At 40.9% G+C, this 13,584-nt stretch overlaps 1 protein-coding gene across 1 annotated transcript; it reads left to right on the top strand.

Moving 5' to 3' along the window:
• Window positions 1-3,761: 3,761 nt before the first annotated feature.
• LOC311004944 (piggyBac transposable element-derived protein 3-like) lies at window positions 3,762-12,252 on the top strand. The gene is made up of 3 exons (XM_083997182.1): window positions 3,762-3,982; window positions 9,935-11,481; window positions 11,610-12,252. The coding sequence occupies exons 1-3, from the start codon at window positions 3,970-3,972 to the stop codon at window positions 11,895-11,897; spliced, it is 1,848 nt and encodes a 615-aa protein (XP_083853308.1). The 5' UTR covers window positions 3,762-3,969; the 3' UTR covers window positions 11,898-12,252.
• The last annotated feature ends 1,332 nt before the right edge of the window (window positions 12,253-13,584 follow it).

Here is a 13,584-nt window from a genome sequence, read left to right as displayed (position 1 = left end):
TAACCTGCAGACTGTAGCAACACCAATCTACCAAATAGCTGCATCCTTTGGAGAATAAAGTCTATGGCTGTGGTCTGTGGGAGTCAAAAGGCTAAACCCAAATGAGACCAATCTTAACCAATTAAAGATCTGCCAACAAACAATACAGGGTGGTTTGTCTGATTTTTTTGTGTGTTTTTATGTTTTGTTTTGTTTTTTTCGCCCAAAACTGTAGGTTTTAAGACCCTTTTACTGTTTTTAGCAGTTGTATGATTTGTTGTCCATTAACCCAGTGCTTCCATTTAAAAGTGTAGGTGTATGTTTTCTGGTTCTCTGACAACATCGTTTGCTTTAATTACCAAACATGCAATTTATCTTGGGAGAAAACATATCCACATTTAATGTTTTTATTCTAAGAGTCTCCAAAACAGACAGCCAGAGTCACAGTGCAGGCTCCTCAATTGGATACAGCCCTAGAATTGGTTGATATTATGCATAATGTGTTTGCTGCAACAAAAACCTTTACAATGGAGTTGATGAAACCAATGTGATGTGTGCATCTCCATTCTTTAGTGGTAAATCACTGTATGCATATTCTACTGAGGGCGTCGCTTAGAATGAACTGTCCATAATTTGTTAATTTGTTTTTCAGCTATTTCTTTGTCTTGGGTCAAGAAGACAAAACATGTTTCCCCCCCCCAGTGAAGTTTGTCATTCAGCAAGTGCTGCTGGAATGTTCAACAGTTTACATAGCTCGCTTCTGTTAATTGGAGAAAAGGGAAAGAGGTAGCTTGTTTGTGGAGCCGACTGCTCGGGACATCTGCTAACAAGACGAACTGCGGAGTGGAGCTCTGCTATCATATGAGGAAATGTCTGCTCAAGTTGTTCACCACTGAGAGGGGCAGAGCACTAAGGAGTCTTCCTGCGATTGTGAGAAACCGCACTGACTTGAAGTGTGTGTGCTTTTCTTTGCATGTAGTGGCAAAGATGGATGTGTTTCTCCACCCAAATGTCACCCATACCACGGTAAAGGGTGTAGTCCACTGGCAGCTTCAGGAAAAACAACACATTAAGAAAAGCAAAACTTACAAGTTACCTTTTTGTTCAAATGTTTCTGCGGTCTGGTTGCCTCAATGTCACAGTAGATGTCCTGATTGACCTGTCAACAGCACTACACAGTATTAGAGGGGACAATATCACTTTTTGAAGCCTCTTTAAAGGGACAACGAGGAGTTTCTATTCGGTTATAAAAAGTCTCACGTTAATGTGGATGAATCTCCGCTACCCACACTTGTTAATGGGCCCATTTTCGATAAATATATCGTTCTGTCTCTATCGTTATTTTGTTATTATTAGTGGTGGTGGAAATGCTGGTCGAGCCGACCAGCGTTTTTTACTTTCGGTTTCGCAACGAGTCATGAGAATAACGCAGCTGAATCGCCGTTTATGGTCGGAACTACGGTGGTATGTGAACCTCTTTGAACCTCTGACTTTAATTCTTGATGAATGAAAACATGAGTCCGTCTTGCGCCGGTCAAAAGAATTTTACGGTGCGCGCGGAGGCTCATAAATGTAGTGTGAAAACGCTTCGCTTTTCCAAAACTCCTCGTTGTCCCTTTAACATAGCCTATATTTGGCTGTAATTTGCAGGCTCTTGAGGTTGAAATCCATGTAGTTTTACGAGTTATTCCCTCAGTTGTCATACAACAATGTCATTAGTTTTCAAATTTGCATAATAGGTCTACCTGTCAGTAGTGGCCGTTACAGGGGACCGGGCGGGGTGAGCATTGGCCGTTTGCATTTAAAGGGACAGGGACTGAAACCAGCCGTTCTGAACAGGGCTGTTTTGAGCGGATGAAAAGAGCTGTGATGTTTGATCGTTAGGGTATTTTAATCTGTGGAAAGGGGGCATAATATGTATCCTTTATGCAGTTGCCTCTTCAGTCAGAAAAACTTTATTGACTAGCCTATATATTAAATTGCAGTTGTTGTCTTGAAACCCTATAGCCTACCCACCACAGTCAGAGCCATATGGCAAAAATAATTGAAGGAAGCTCTCAGTAAATTATCAGCTGATTGGAAATGGCACGATCAATTTGTTCCATCCTGGTTGTTATCTTCAGTTAGTCATACGAGTCATGCTGATGAATGCTGAAGCTCTGCACTAAACTAGAAGATACACAGGTACAGGGGGCAGTATTTGAGTGGGGTTCAAGAGATTTTATTTGTTAAGAGCAAAGCATAAGCAGCAAGTATGAAGAGTAAAGAATACATTGGGTGTCATTAAGATACCCATTACAACTCTACAAAGTAAAAGAAGCTCAAAGCCAATATTTTTCACAGCTCATCTCTACCAATCTGATTGCAAGTTGCGTGCTCTGTTCAATACTATTAATAACCTGGTTAATCCTCCACAAACAACTGTAGCTGCTTCATCTCCAGCTGACTGAAAAATGTCTTACTTTTTTCATCAATAAAATTAATACTAAACCAACTTTTATAGGATAGCGTATTTTTAACTATTTCCCGATCTTGTTTTATTATTTTAACATGTTATGTGCCCCGCAAGAGCATTTGTATTTATTTATAAATTCATTTGTATTTTACTTTTGTAGCTATAGCCTATGAATTTGTTTACTGTCTTTGTGGGCACAGTGCCACTGACTGGATTTTTGAATGATTGTGGGTTGTGACCTTAGAGGGAGGGGGGTTTGCATGGGGTTTTTCCTTCCTCTTTTGTTCTCTTTTCTTTGGTGTTTTATCTGTAAAGCACTTTGAAAAGTGCTATAGGCTATAAATAAAATTATGATTATTATTATTATTATTATTATTATTAAAGGCAATCCTACATCATGCACAGCTGGATATGTGTAGGCCTATAAGATGAAGACCAGGAACTATTTCAACCTTGTTTTCAACTAGGCCTATAAGATGCATGCAGTAGTGCTCAAATTTCTGTGAGCAACAAGGCAGATGCAGTTGTAGGTTACCAATCACCTCTCAAGACAACATAGCTTTCTAGATGAAAGTCAAGGAGCTCCAGCTGTGGTACATTATTAACCCAGTAAGACCCACAGTTGCAGAAATACAACTTTTTTTCTCCTTTGTTCAACCACATTAACATAACCATTAGGTCCTATTGTTCAGTCTCTCAATGCTATTGGATCGTAGCCTATTTGTGTATGGGCCCACCTACATATACGGCCCACCCTCAAGAAGTCACACAACCTCCAAATCTTTGGTCAAGCAACATCACTCTGATTTATTGGACTGGATTCATCAGATTGAAGTAAGTAAAATGCCTTGAATATATAGTATTTTTTATTTTATTTTAAGGCAGTGTGTAATGTGTAGGCTAGTCATCGTGATAGACATCCACCAAATTGTATTTAGAGTTTGTTTTATAATTGTTGTAGCCTACTGTTACAACATTGGCTGAGTATGGTAGTCAAAATAGCCAAGTTAGAATCGTTGTTATTCAATGGAAATTTAAAAGACAAGTAGGCCTAACAGATCTAGGCTAAGTAACAACAGCCACACTAGCCTATCAAGTTGAACAGTTATTGCACTGGGGACAAAGGATCTCTGAATGGCGTAGGCCCCCTTGGCATTCCCATAAAACAGGTCGAGTGTCTTATTTTCCCTCATCCACACACTGAACAAAACCAGTCAGGTGAGAGGAAAGCGTAATATTGTTAAAAATCCTCCGCAATGAAAAGGTTAGGGTGCTGCTGGGTCTGTATCCTAGCGACAGCGTCATGGATGACGCCACTTCCGCTGCTGCCCGCGGTGGGGTGTAAACAATAATGGCGACGATGTGCGAGAACTTTCGTGGGACTGCCAGAAGTTCAGTATCCTGACAGCAGATCTCCTTCACCGTAATATGCCCAGGACGACACAATCTATTGTTTACGAACAGGATAGATAGAATAATCCTCTACCTCTGCTCTTACCCGGTCGCGTTGGCTTCCCTGACTGTCCGCACGAGCAATGGAGGAGTTGGGTAAGTTCACACATGAGTCAGGCACGGTGTCATTCAGCCACGTCTCGGTGAAGCAAAATGAAACTACACTCCCTGCAGAGTCTCTGGTTCCTCGTCAGTGTCAGCAGCTCGTCACACTTGTTGAGTAGCGAGCGAGTTTACGTTTCCAATAAGGATTATAGGCAGGAAAGGATACCTCCACCTCCTAGCCGTTAGCTTAACTTAATTTAGCTTATAGTCGGGGAGCCACAGGCTCAAAAGCTCAAGGAAATGGGTTGAACCTGACATCGTCCGTTATACTTTTTATTTGTGTTTTTTCTGGTAACTTTGACACTAAGGAACAATAATTGAGGGGTCTGCTCTGCCGGAAATATCGCGAAAAAAAATTGTGGCCATTTCACTGTATGCACCCTTTATTTTTCGACAGGAAATTGTAAAAAATGATTTTTTTCTTCAAATCCTCAGTAGCCTGGGTAGGCTGTCAATGAATGCATTTCAGATACACAGAACACATGTGGTGACAACATCCACTGAAAAAATAACTCTTAAAACACATTTCTACATGATTTTGTATCAATTTTATGGAAAAAAATTAGGCGTTTTCTCACTTTTTCCCAATATTTTCATCTTTACTTCATTGGCAATCAACTATGGGTCCAGGTTATGACATCAGTCAATGTGTCATCATTTTCAGCAAACAGTATACTCATTCCAGTGAAAAAATTATAAAAATCCAACCAAAATCATTGGTTCTATGATAATTTCACTACTAGCTGGCGATCAACAGGCTCAGAGCCTCAATAGAATTTTAGGCTAGGCCTACTCTCGAAATTCCAAAAGACAAACTGGATGTTTAGCATCATGGTACACTCACAAACACCAGCTTAGTATTTGAATGAGTTTGAAACAACCAACAGTTACCAGTGTTTCTAGTTTAGCTGTTAATTGAAATTCAACTCCCGTGGGAAACTCCCTAAATAAAGTAGTTGGGGTACGTGTAACCAGACTTTCAAAAATTCCGAAATTTTTAATTTGGCCTTAAGTAACTTGTGAGGGGTCAAACTAGGGGTTTTTCACGATTCTGAGTTGATTGCAAGCATTAGCTTTTCATCCAAAACACTCCTTGGTGTAAAAAAAAACAGCCACACCCACTTTTCCTGTTCATCGGAAAGGAACAACCCCCTCCCCCCACCAATAGAATGTATTAGAAGTTATTCCGTAGCATGACACAGGTTGTCTGTCACATATCACTACTAAATACTCAATATAATATAACTTATATTCCACCCCTTTTTCTTGGTAGGACCCTCCAGGATTTTACAATGTTTTAATTGCAACTATTAACGCAAATTCAACCAGTCCTCATGTATTCTCATCCGCCACGCAATTTATCACCACAACCTCTCTGCAAATTTGCTATCATAGACCACTGTGGCTAGTTATGGTCACAGGAATTAATGATGTTGTCAATAGCTATGTGATTTTTTTTTTTTAATTAATAATAATTTTTAATTATTGTTTTCATATATTAAGCTATTATGCGGATTGGGAGTGTGAGAGAGAAAAAAAACACTGGCTGCACACCAGATTTCACATACCAGTAAAAGCTGAAATGCACACACACATACCCTTCTCACTGCTGGGTATACTGTACATGTAAATTAAAAAGTTGCTTTATTGGTTTCTTTTTTTTTTATTATTTGCCATGGTAAATAGGCCTAAATGTTGCTTAGTGGTAGTTAGTTGGTTGACAATATACAACTTTTTACGTCTGATACATTAATATTATCTACATCTTTTTTGAAGAACTTGACGTTTTTCATGCCACTACATTGATAACATGCATAAGAAACCTATTGTCAACTTAGCTTAATTGTTAGTTGGCTAACAGTAAATATCATGGCTCATTAGCCAACTCTATGTATGTGGTACACACCTCAAACTGCATCTGATGATCATTTCATTTTCTTAAATGCTCGCTGACTGCCCAATAGCTATCTAGCTATGGCTAAGGCCTATGCATGGTCTTAGAGAGGATGTGTGCAAAACGTGTGCTTAAGTGCCCTCTTGGGAGCCAAAAACGCACACTTAAGTGCCCTCTAGGAGCCAAAACGGGTGCTAAAGTGCCCTCTAGGAGCCAAAACGTGTGCTAAAGTGCCCTCTTGGGAGCCAAAAACGCACACTTAAGTGCCCTCTAGGAGCCAAAACGGGTGCTAAAGTGCCCTCTAGGAGCCAAAACGTGTGCTGAAGTGTCCTCTTGGGAGCCAAAACGCGTGCTAAAGTGCCCTCATGGGGGGCAAAACGTGTGCTAAAGTGCCCTCATGGGGGGCAAAACGTGTGCTAAAGTGCCCTCATGGGGGGCAAAACGTGTGCTAAAGTACCCTCTAGGAGCCAAAACGTGTGCTAAAGTGCCCTCATGGAAGCCAAAACGTGTGCTAAAGTGCCCTCATAGGGGGCAAAACGTGTGCTAAAGTACCCTCTAGGAGCCAAAACGTGTGCTAAAGTGCCCTCTAGGAGCCAAAACGTGTGCTAAAGTGCCTTCTTCAGTGGTGAGGATGCGCTAATATGTGCCCTTTTTTTTCCTTTTCGCCCCTGCCTTTCAAAAAGTCTGTGCACGCCACTGCTCCAGCAGCTCGGAGCCGAAACAGTAAGCTCTCAGCCGACAGTCCTGCCCGGTCTTCATCTCGAGCAACACAGTGTCCTCCCGCGGTAAAATGTGATGGTCTCTGGGCCAAAGCAGGCCGGCACCACCGACCCGTACCACAGAAGGACCGCGACCACCGGTGGGGCCGGTGTTCCTGACCTGCTTTGGCCCAGAGACCATCACATTTCGCGGCGAGAGGCTGTGACACGGCACGGTGCATCTGTGTTATTGTTTATTTTTAACACCATTGTAACATCACCTTATTTTAATAATAATATCTTTTTCTGGAATCACAATAAGGTTTCACCAGCTTTATCATATCTGATATTCTCATTTTGCTTGAAGGCATCATTAATGAAAGAACGTAGTTAATATTATTTTCATTCATTATATTCATATTTTATTTTTATTGAGAAGATTGTATGCTAGCTGTTCAAAATCATATTCCTGTTCTGGACATGCGTGCTGCTCATATGTCAGGAGTCAATGTTGCTCTTTACTGGATTGCCAGCCCCAGGTGTTTTACAGTTGTTCTACCTGGCATGTCACTGTTTACATTACAAAATAAAGTTTGTGTAGTGCCTGCAAGATGTGTAGCTGACAGTGACTTTCCTCATCACTAAATCTATTCCACTTTCTGATCCTCCCTTACTCACACTTTGTGCAAAATTCTATTTTTGAGTAAATCTGGGATTAAAGTGTGGTAGTTTTTTTCCGCATTGGATAACGCAGACGCAAGGATTATGCGTCACGCTGCTCACAATTCATCAGCCACTGATATTGGATCCATTATCCGTCAATCAAACGTCTGAGACAACACACACACACCGAGCTCGGTCTCGCCCCAAACATTGAATATCCCGCCCGCTCAATAACGACCAATCAAATTTGTTTTCCAAACAGGACAAACACAAACTTGAGGGTTGAGGTTGAGGGTTCTGGAGATATCTGTACAGTGCTCAACATACATCAGCACACATGTTATGAGTTTTTAACTCATAACATTAAAGTAAGGTTAATAATATTACTTAGATTACAAAATCTTTAGCACTCTATTAGTTGATGCAAAGATGTATACACCCCACAACAAAAGCTGGTACCTGACAGCACTGTGTGTTTTTTGTGCTTGTCCTCTCTTCATTTCTAGCAAACTTGTTTCAGTTTTTGCTGGTATGCGAAATCCGGTGCATGTCCAGTGTCTTTTCTCTTTCGTTCACTTTTCGTTCCACTTTTGCTCCCGAATGTAATAAATTACATTTAGCCTATTGTAATATTTTAATAAATTTTGCGACATTGCAAAATCCTGGAGGGTCTGTATAATGTCCTACAAAGAAGAAAGGGTAGAATATAAGTTATATTATATTGAGTATTTAGTAGTGATATGTGACAGACAACCTGTGTCATGCTAAGGAATAACTTCTAATACATTCTATTGGTGGGGGGAGGGGGTTGTTCCTTTCCGATGAACAGGAAAAGTGGGTGTGGCTGTTTTTTTTTTACACCAAGGAGTGTTTTGGATGAAAAGCTAATGCTTGCAATCAACTCAGAATCGTGAAAAACCCCTAGTTTGACCCCTCACAAGTTACTTAGGGCCAAATTAAAAATTTCGGAATTTTTGAAAGTCTGGTTACACGTACCCCAACTACTTTATTTAGGGGGTTTCCCACGGGAGTTGAATTTCAATTAACAGCTAAACTAGAAACACTGGTAACTGTTGGTTGTTTCAAACTCATTCAAATACTAAGCTGGTGTTTGTGAGTGTACCATGATGCTAAACATCCAGTTTGTCTTTTGGAATTTCGAGAGTAGGCCTAGCCTAAAATTCTATTGAGGCTCTGAGCCTGTTGATCGCCAGCTAGTAGTGAAATTATCATAGAACCAATGATTTTGGTTGGATTTTTATAATTTTTTCACTGGAATGAGTATACTGTTTGCTGAAAATGATGACACATTGACTGATGTCATAACCTGGACCCATAGTTGATTGCCAATGAAGTAAAGATGAAAATATTGGGAAAAAGTGAGAAAACGCCTAATTTTTTTCCATAAAATTGATACAAAATCATGTAGAAATGTGTTTTAAGAGTTATTTTTTCAGTGGATGTTGTCACCACATGTGTTCTGTGTATCTGAAATGCATTCATTGACAGCCTACCCAGGCTACTGAGGATTTGAAGAAAAAAATCATTTTTTACAATTTCCTGTCGAAAAATAAAGGGTGCATACAGTGAAATGGCCACAATTTTTTTTCGCGATATTTCCGGCAGAGCAGACCCCTCAATTATTGTTCCTTAGTGTCAAAGTTACCAGAAAAAACACAAATAAAAAGTATAACGGACGATGTCAGGTTCAACCCATTTTTGAGCCTGTGGCTCCCCGACTATTAGCTCCTGCTCTGCAGCCTCGGGGCGGCTTCCTCAGCTCAGCCGGTATAGGATGTCTGTCACCGTAACCCAGGGGTGGACTGGGACAGAAATTTGGCCCTGGACTTTTTGGTCCAGACCGGCCCACTATCTGCGCGCGGATATTTTGTCAACTAGCCCCGTTGATGTACATAAACACACAAGCTCTTAATAACACCACTACTAAACGATATACAATATACAACAAAGTAGTGGAATAGTGTGGAATAAGTTAAGTTTGGACAAGATTACATGCACATAATGAGTCTGCATGCAATCAGAACTTTGGCTAGTTGGCTAAAGTATGGAAAACAATAGTACAATTATCTGAACAAACACTAATTGTATCTTAGAAAGACAGTACAGCTCAACATAATGTATAGACAATGAAGCATGACAAGAAATACTTGTACATGACCAAATTTGAGTGAGGGCACTTTAATAAAAGCAACTAATCAATTAATCAGGATAGTATATGAATATAGTTATTGTTTTCCAATACTTTAGATAACTAGATTTAGCTGTAACACACCACACCACCAGAGTTATTAGCTATAGCTATTTATTATGTCAAGTAAAGTTCATAGCAACTGTTCTGGACCATTTACAGTATTTTAATGAATGTTTACAACACCATTCTGGAAAGCACATACCTGCTTAACACGGTTATCACTACCTCCTTCACATGGTGGAGAGTCTTCTCAACACTTATTTTTTCAGCCTCCTCCTGTACCATAAGGGCACTGGTAATAGGTTGGCCAGACAGTATAGTGTGAACAGGCTATTTTAGTGGAATGTAAACACTTTCTATTGGAATTGGTTTTGCTACAGCCCCTTCTTTTTGTGCAGGTTATCTAGAATCTAATGAGCTTTTGTGCTTTGTATACATTTGTTTTAATTGTTTTTTTGTTCTTTTTTCCATTTCAGAAATGCCACCAGCAAGGAGAGATCCTCGATACGATGTGCAGGATGTGATTGCTTTTGTCCACGATGGAGAGAGCGATGTGGACTTAGATGACACTGATGTAAGCGATGAGGAGTCAGATGATGCCTGTGGACAAGAAAATCAACAACTCACTTATTGCACGGCCAGTGTGGATATTAAGTCAGAAGCAGAAAACCAACAACTCACTGATAGCCCGACCAGTGTGGACATGGCCGTGCAAACAGCGAAGTCTGAACTAATGGAACACACCATGCTCCATGACAGGTATCGATGGGAAAAAAAAGATTTTATCAGTCCAAATACTGATTTTCATGGTCCAGCTCTCACAGAAGATGTAATTTCCCCCCGCACACCACTGGAATACTTCCGGAAGTTTGTGTCCAAAGAAATGATTCAAGCTCTGACAACAAACACAAATGAGTACAGCATTGAAAGGAATCGGACATCTGTAAACACTAATCCAAAGGAAATTGAGAAAATTCTGGGCATGTACCTGAAGATGGGCCTCGTACAAATGCCTGGAACCGGTATGTATTGGGAGACGGACACACGGCACCCCCCTGTTGCTGATGTGATGTCACGCAACAGATTCCAGGCTCTGTCCAGGACATTACATTTCGTAAACAACTTGACTGTGTCAGAGACTGAAAAGAAGGACAAACTCTGGAAACTCAGACCATGGCTCGATTCATTCAGAGAGAACTGTCTGCAGGTGGTACCAGAAGAGCACAACTCTGTGGATGAGATCCTGATTCCTTTCAAGGGGAGACTCAGCGGAATCAAGCAATATATGCATGGCAAGCCGCGCCCATGGGGGTTCAAAATATGGGTGAGAACTGGAATCTCTGGCATGATGTTTGACTTTGATGTGTCTCAAGGGAGCAACAAAAGAAAACCAGTCAAATCTGAGCTTGGATTTGCAGGGGATGTTGTGATGAAGCTTGCCTCCACACTTCCAGAAGGTCTGAACTACAAGATCTATGCAGATGACTACTTCACCTCCGTTCCATTGGTAGAGAAGCTTCTTGACTGTGGAATCTATTATGTGGGAACAGCCAGGCAGAAACACCTACCCACCTGTGGCCTTGAAGGGGAGGCAAGCTTCAAGAAGAAGGGTTTAGGATGCCTTGACTACAGAGTGGAGGGGAACCACAACATCTGTGCTGTCAGATTGTATGGCAAGAGTGTGGTCACACTTGTGTCATCCTTCGCTGGACCAGAAACTGTGGAGGTGGTTGAACACTGGGATAAAGCCACCAAAACCATTACAGTTGAAAGGCCTTACATTCTGGATATCTACAACAAACACATAGGAGGTGCAGCTTTGCTGGACTCGCTTACAGCCAAATACAAGATGCCCCTGAAATCCTACCGCTGGTACATGCACGTCTTCTGGCACACCATCACCCTCGCCGTGGTCAACGCCTGGCTCCTCTACAAGCGGGATTGCCAAGCTCTCAAAATGTCAAAGGAGGAGATACTGAACCTGAGACAGTTCCAGGCACAGCTAGCGTCTTCTCTCATTATGGTAAGAATTTACTTTACATTACATTTGTCATTTTTTAAACCTTTTAAATGTTGGTAATATCTTTGAATTGTATCCTAATGTATTTTTGACATGGATATTAATTAATATATTGATTCTCTTCTCATCAGGTGGGCACAGCATCTTTCCCCAGCCCAGTGACAGCAGGTCCTTTGACTGCTCAGAAGAGACCATCCTCAGGTGACGGGAGTGGAAACGGTGCCCCGCCCAAGAGAGCACGTGTACACCCCCCAGTGGATGTATGCAAGGACCAAATTGGACATTTCCCAAAGAAGACAAAGAGAGGACGTTGCAGACATTGCAGTAAAGGGTACACCAACACACAATGCAGCAAGTGTGATATTCGCCTTTGCTTTTCAGAAGACAAGAACTGTTTCTGGGACTATCACTGCAACTGAACGTCAAAGTTAAAGTTACAGGGTTAAGGGCAATGACAATCCTTTCAGATCTTCAATTAACATTCCAGTAAAGCAGAGAATTAGTGATATAAGCATTGTATCTAAAAGTAACAAAAACACCCACCTTTTCTAGAGATGTTTAGTTTTTTAAATGTATGTTACAGTGCACAATGTGTCATAAACACCAAAAAGCCAAATATTACCACAAAGGTTTGTGCAGGACATAAACCATTGAACTGAACCTGTACTTTTCGCGGTTAGTCTGTGAGCTCCAAACACTTGAACCAGACAGTAATGTCAACAGTTGTGACCGAGGAGACCTGCAGCATTTCACAAGAAATTAAAGCCAAGATTAAGGAAGACCAGAAATTATAAACAAACATTGGCTTCCTCCTGCTCCTTTTCAAGCATTCTTTGTTTATGACTTAAATATGGGACTTTTTTAATATGTTTGAAATAAAGACTAATCAATCAAACATTATCCACTGCCGTTATGTTTTGTCTTCCTCTATTATTTATCATCCTGTGACCCACTGTCTGACCTACAGCTTGGAAACCATTGTCATAATATGAGAAGCTTCAGGCTTAATACAATGTATTATATCATTGTAGTCAAGAAACAATAAAATAAATGAAGAAAGATAATGTTTACCCCTGACCTCATGATTGTTTTAAAAACCAGGTTTTACATCATTGGTGTGCAGTGACTTTCACAGAGAAAGACCTCCACCCCACAACCAGAAAATCATGTGTGATTAAGTTGTTTGATAAACCATCCACACTAAAAGACACAATTTCATTGTGTGCTTCCTGTCTTTCCTCCTAAGCCCAGGGTCTCTCTCCTACATCTTGCTTTCCTCTGCCTGGACATCTTCAGGTTTACTGCATTGGAAGCAAATAAATATGGTAACTGCAAAACTTCATCAAAATGCTAAGAATTATATTACATGGTACAAACGGAAAGGAGAAATCCAGCAATCTGATTGCATGCAGAGCTAACTTGGAGCTAACGTCCGGCGAGATGGGACTGTTTATTTGACAGTGGGGCTATTTTATTGGATAATGTATTTCTGGTTGAATAAAAACTACATTAAATTGATTGCATACTTTCATATTGCCATTATTGGTAACCGTCTTATTTGCGTTGGGCTGAAGAACGACCCTTAGCCGTGGTATAATGAGATACCACGGCCTGTCGTGATATATTGCTTAAATATTTAAACTGAATAAATTAAGTCTTAACACACCAGACTAAAATCAGGACTAACGCACCACTATCTGAGAAAGGACCATTGTTGAAGTAAGCACAGTTTCCACACATCTGCACATGTGCAGTAATGCATGCATATCCTAACTGACCTGAGAACAGTTATTCTATGCTGACCACAACTAGACCGAGCACACTCGTCTGTAGCTATGGTAACCAGCTATAGGCCATCACCCGTCAGAAATCCAAATACTGACTGGGGTGCCGTTCAGCTCAGTGGCTTGAGCGGGTGGCCTTTGTGACTGCAGAGGCTACAGTCCTCTCTGCGGCCGGCCCGGTTCGAGTCCTGTAACGGGTGGCTGTTTGCTGCATGTTGTTCCCCCTCTCTCTGCCTCCTCATTTCCTGTCTCTCTCAACAGGCCTTTCAATTAAAGGCAAAAAAAGCACCCAAAATATACTTTAAAAAAAAGAGAGAAAGAA

The sequence above is a fragment of the Trachurus trachurus genome, assembly GCF_905171665.1.
Source record: "Trachurus trachurus genome assembly, chromosome: 21".
Classification (NCBI taxonomy): domain Eukaryota; kingdom Metazoa; phylum Chordata; class Actinopteri; order Carangiformes; family Carangidae; genus Trachurus; species Trachurus trachurus.
The sequence above is the reverse complement of the archived record's forward strand: the minus strand, read 5'-3'. Positions and strand labels throughout refer to the sequence as shown.

Excerpts from the sequence above, each read along its gene's own strand:
- LOC311004944 (XM_083997182.1), top strand. Across the intron at positions 11,482-11,609 it reads TAGCGTCTTCTCTCATTATG|GTGGGCACAGCATCTTTCCC; the intron begins GTAAGAATTTAC and ends TCTTCTCATCAG.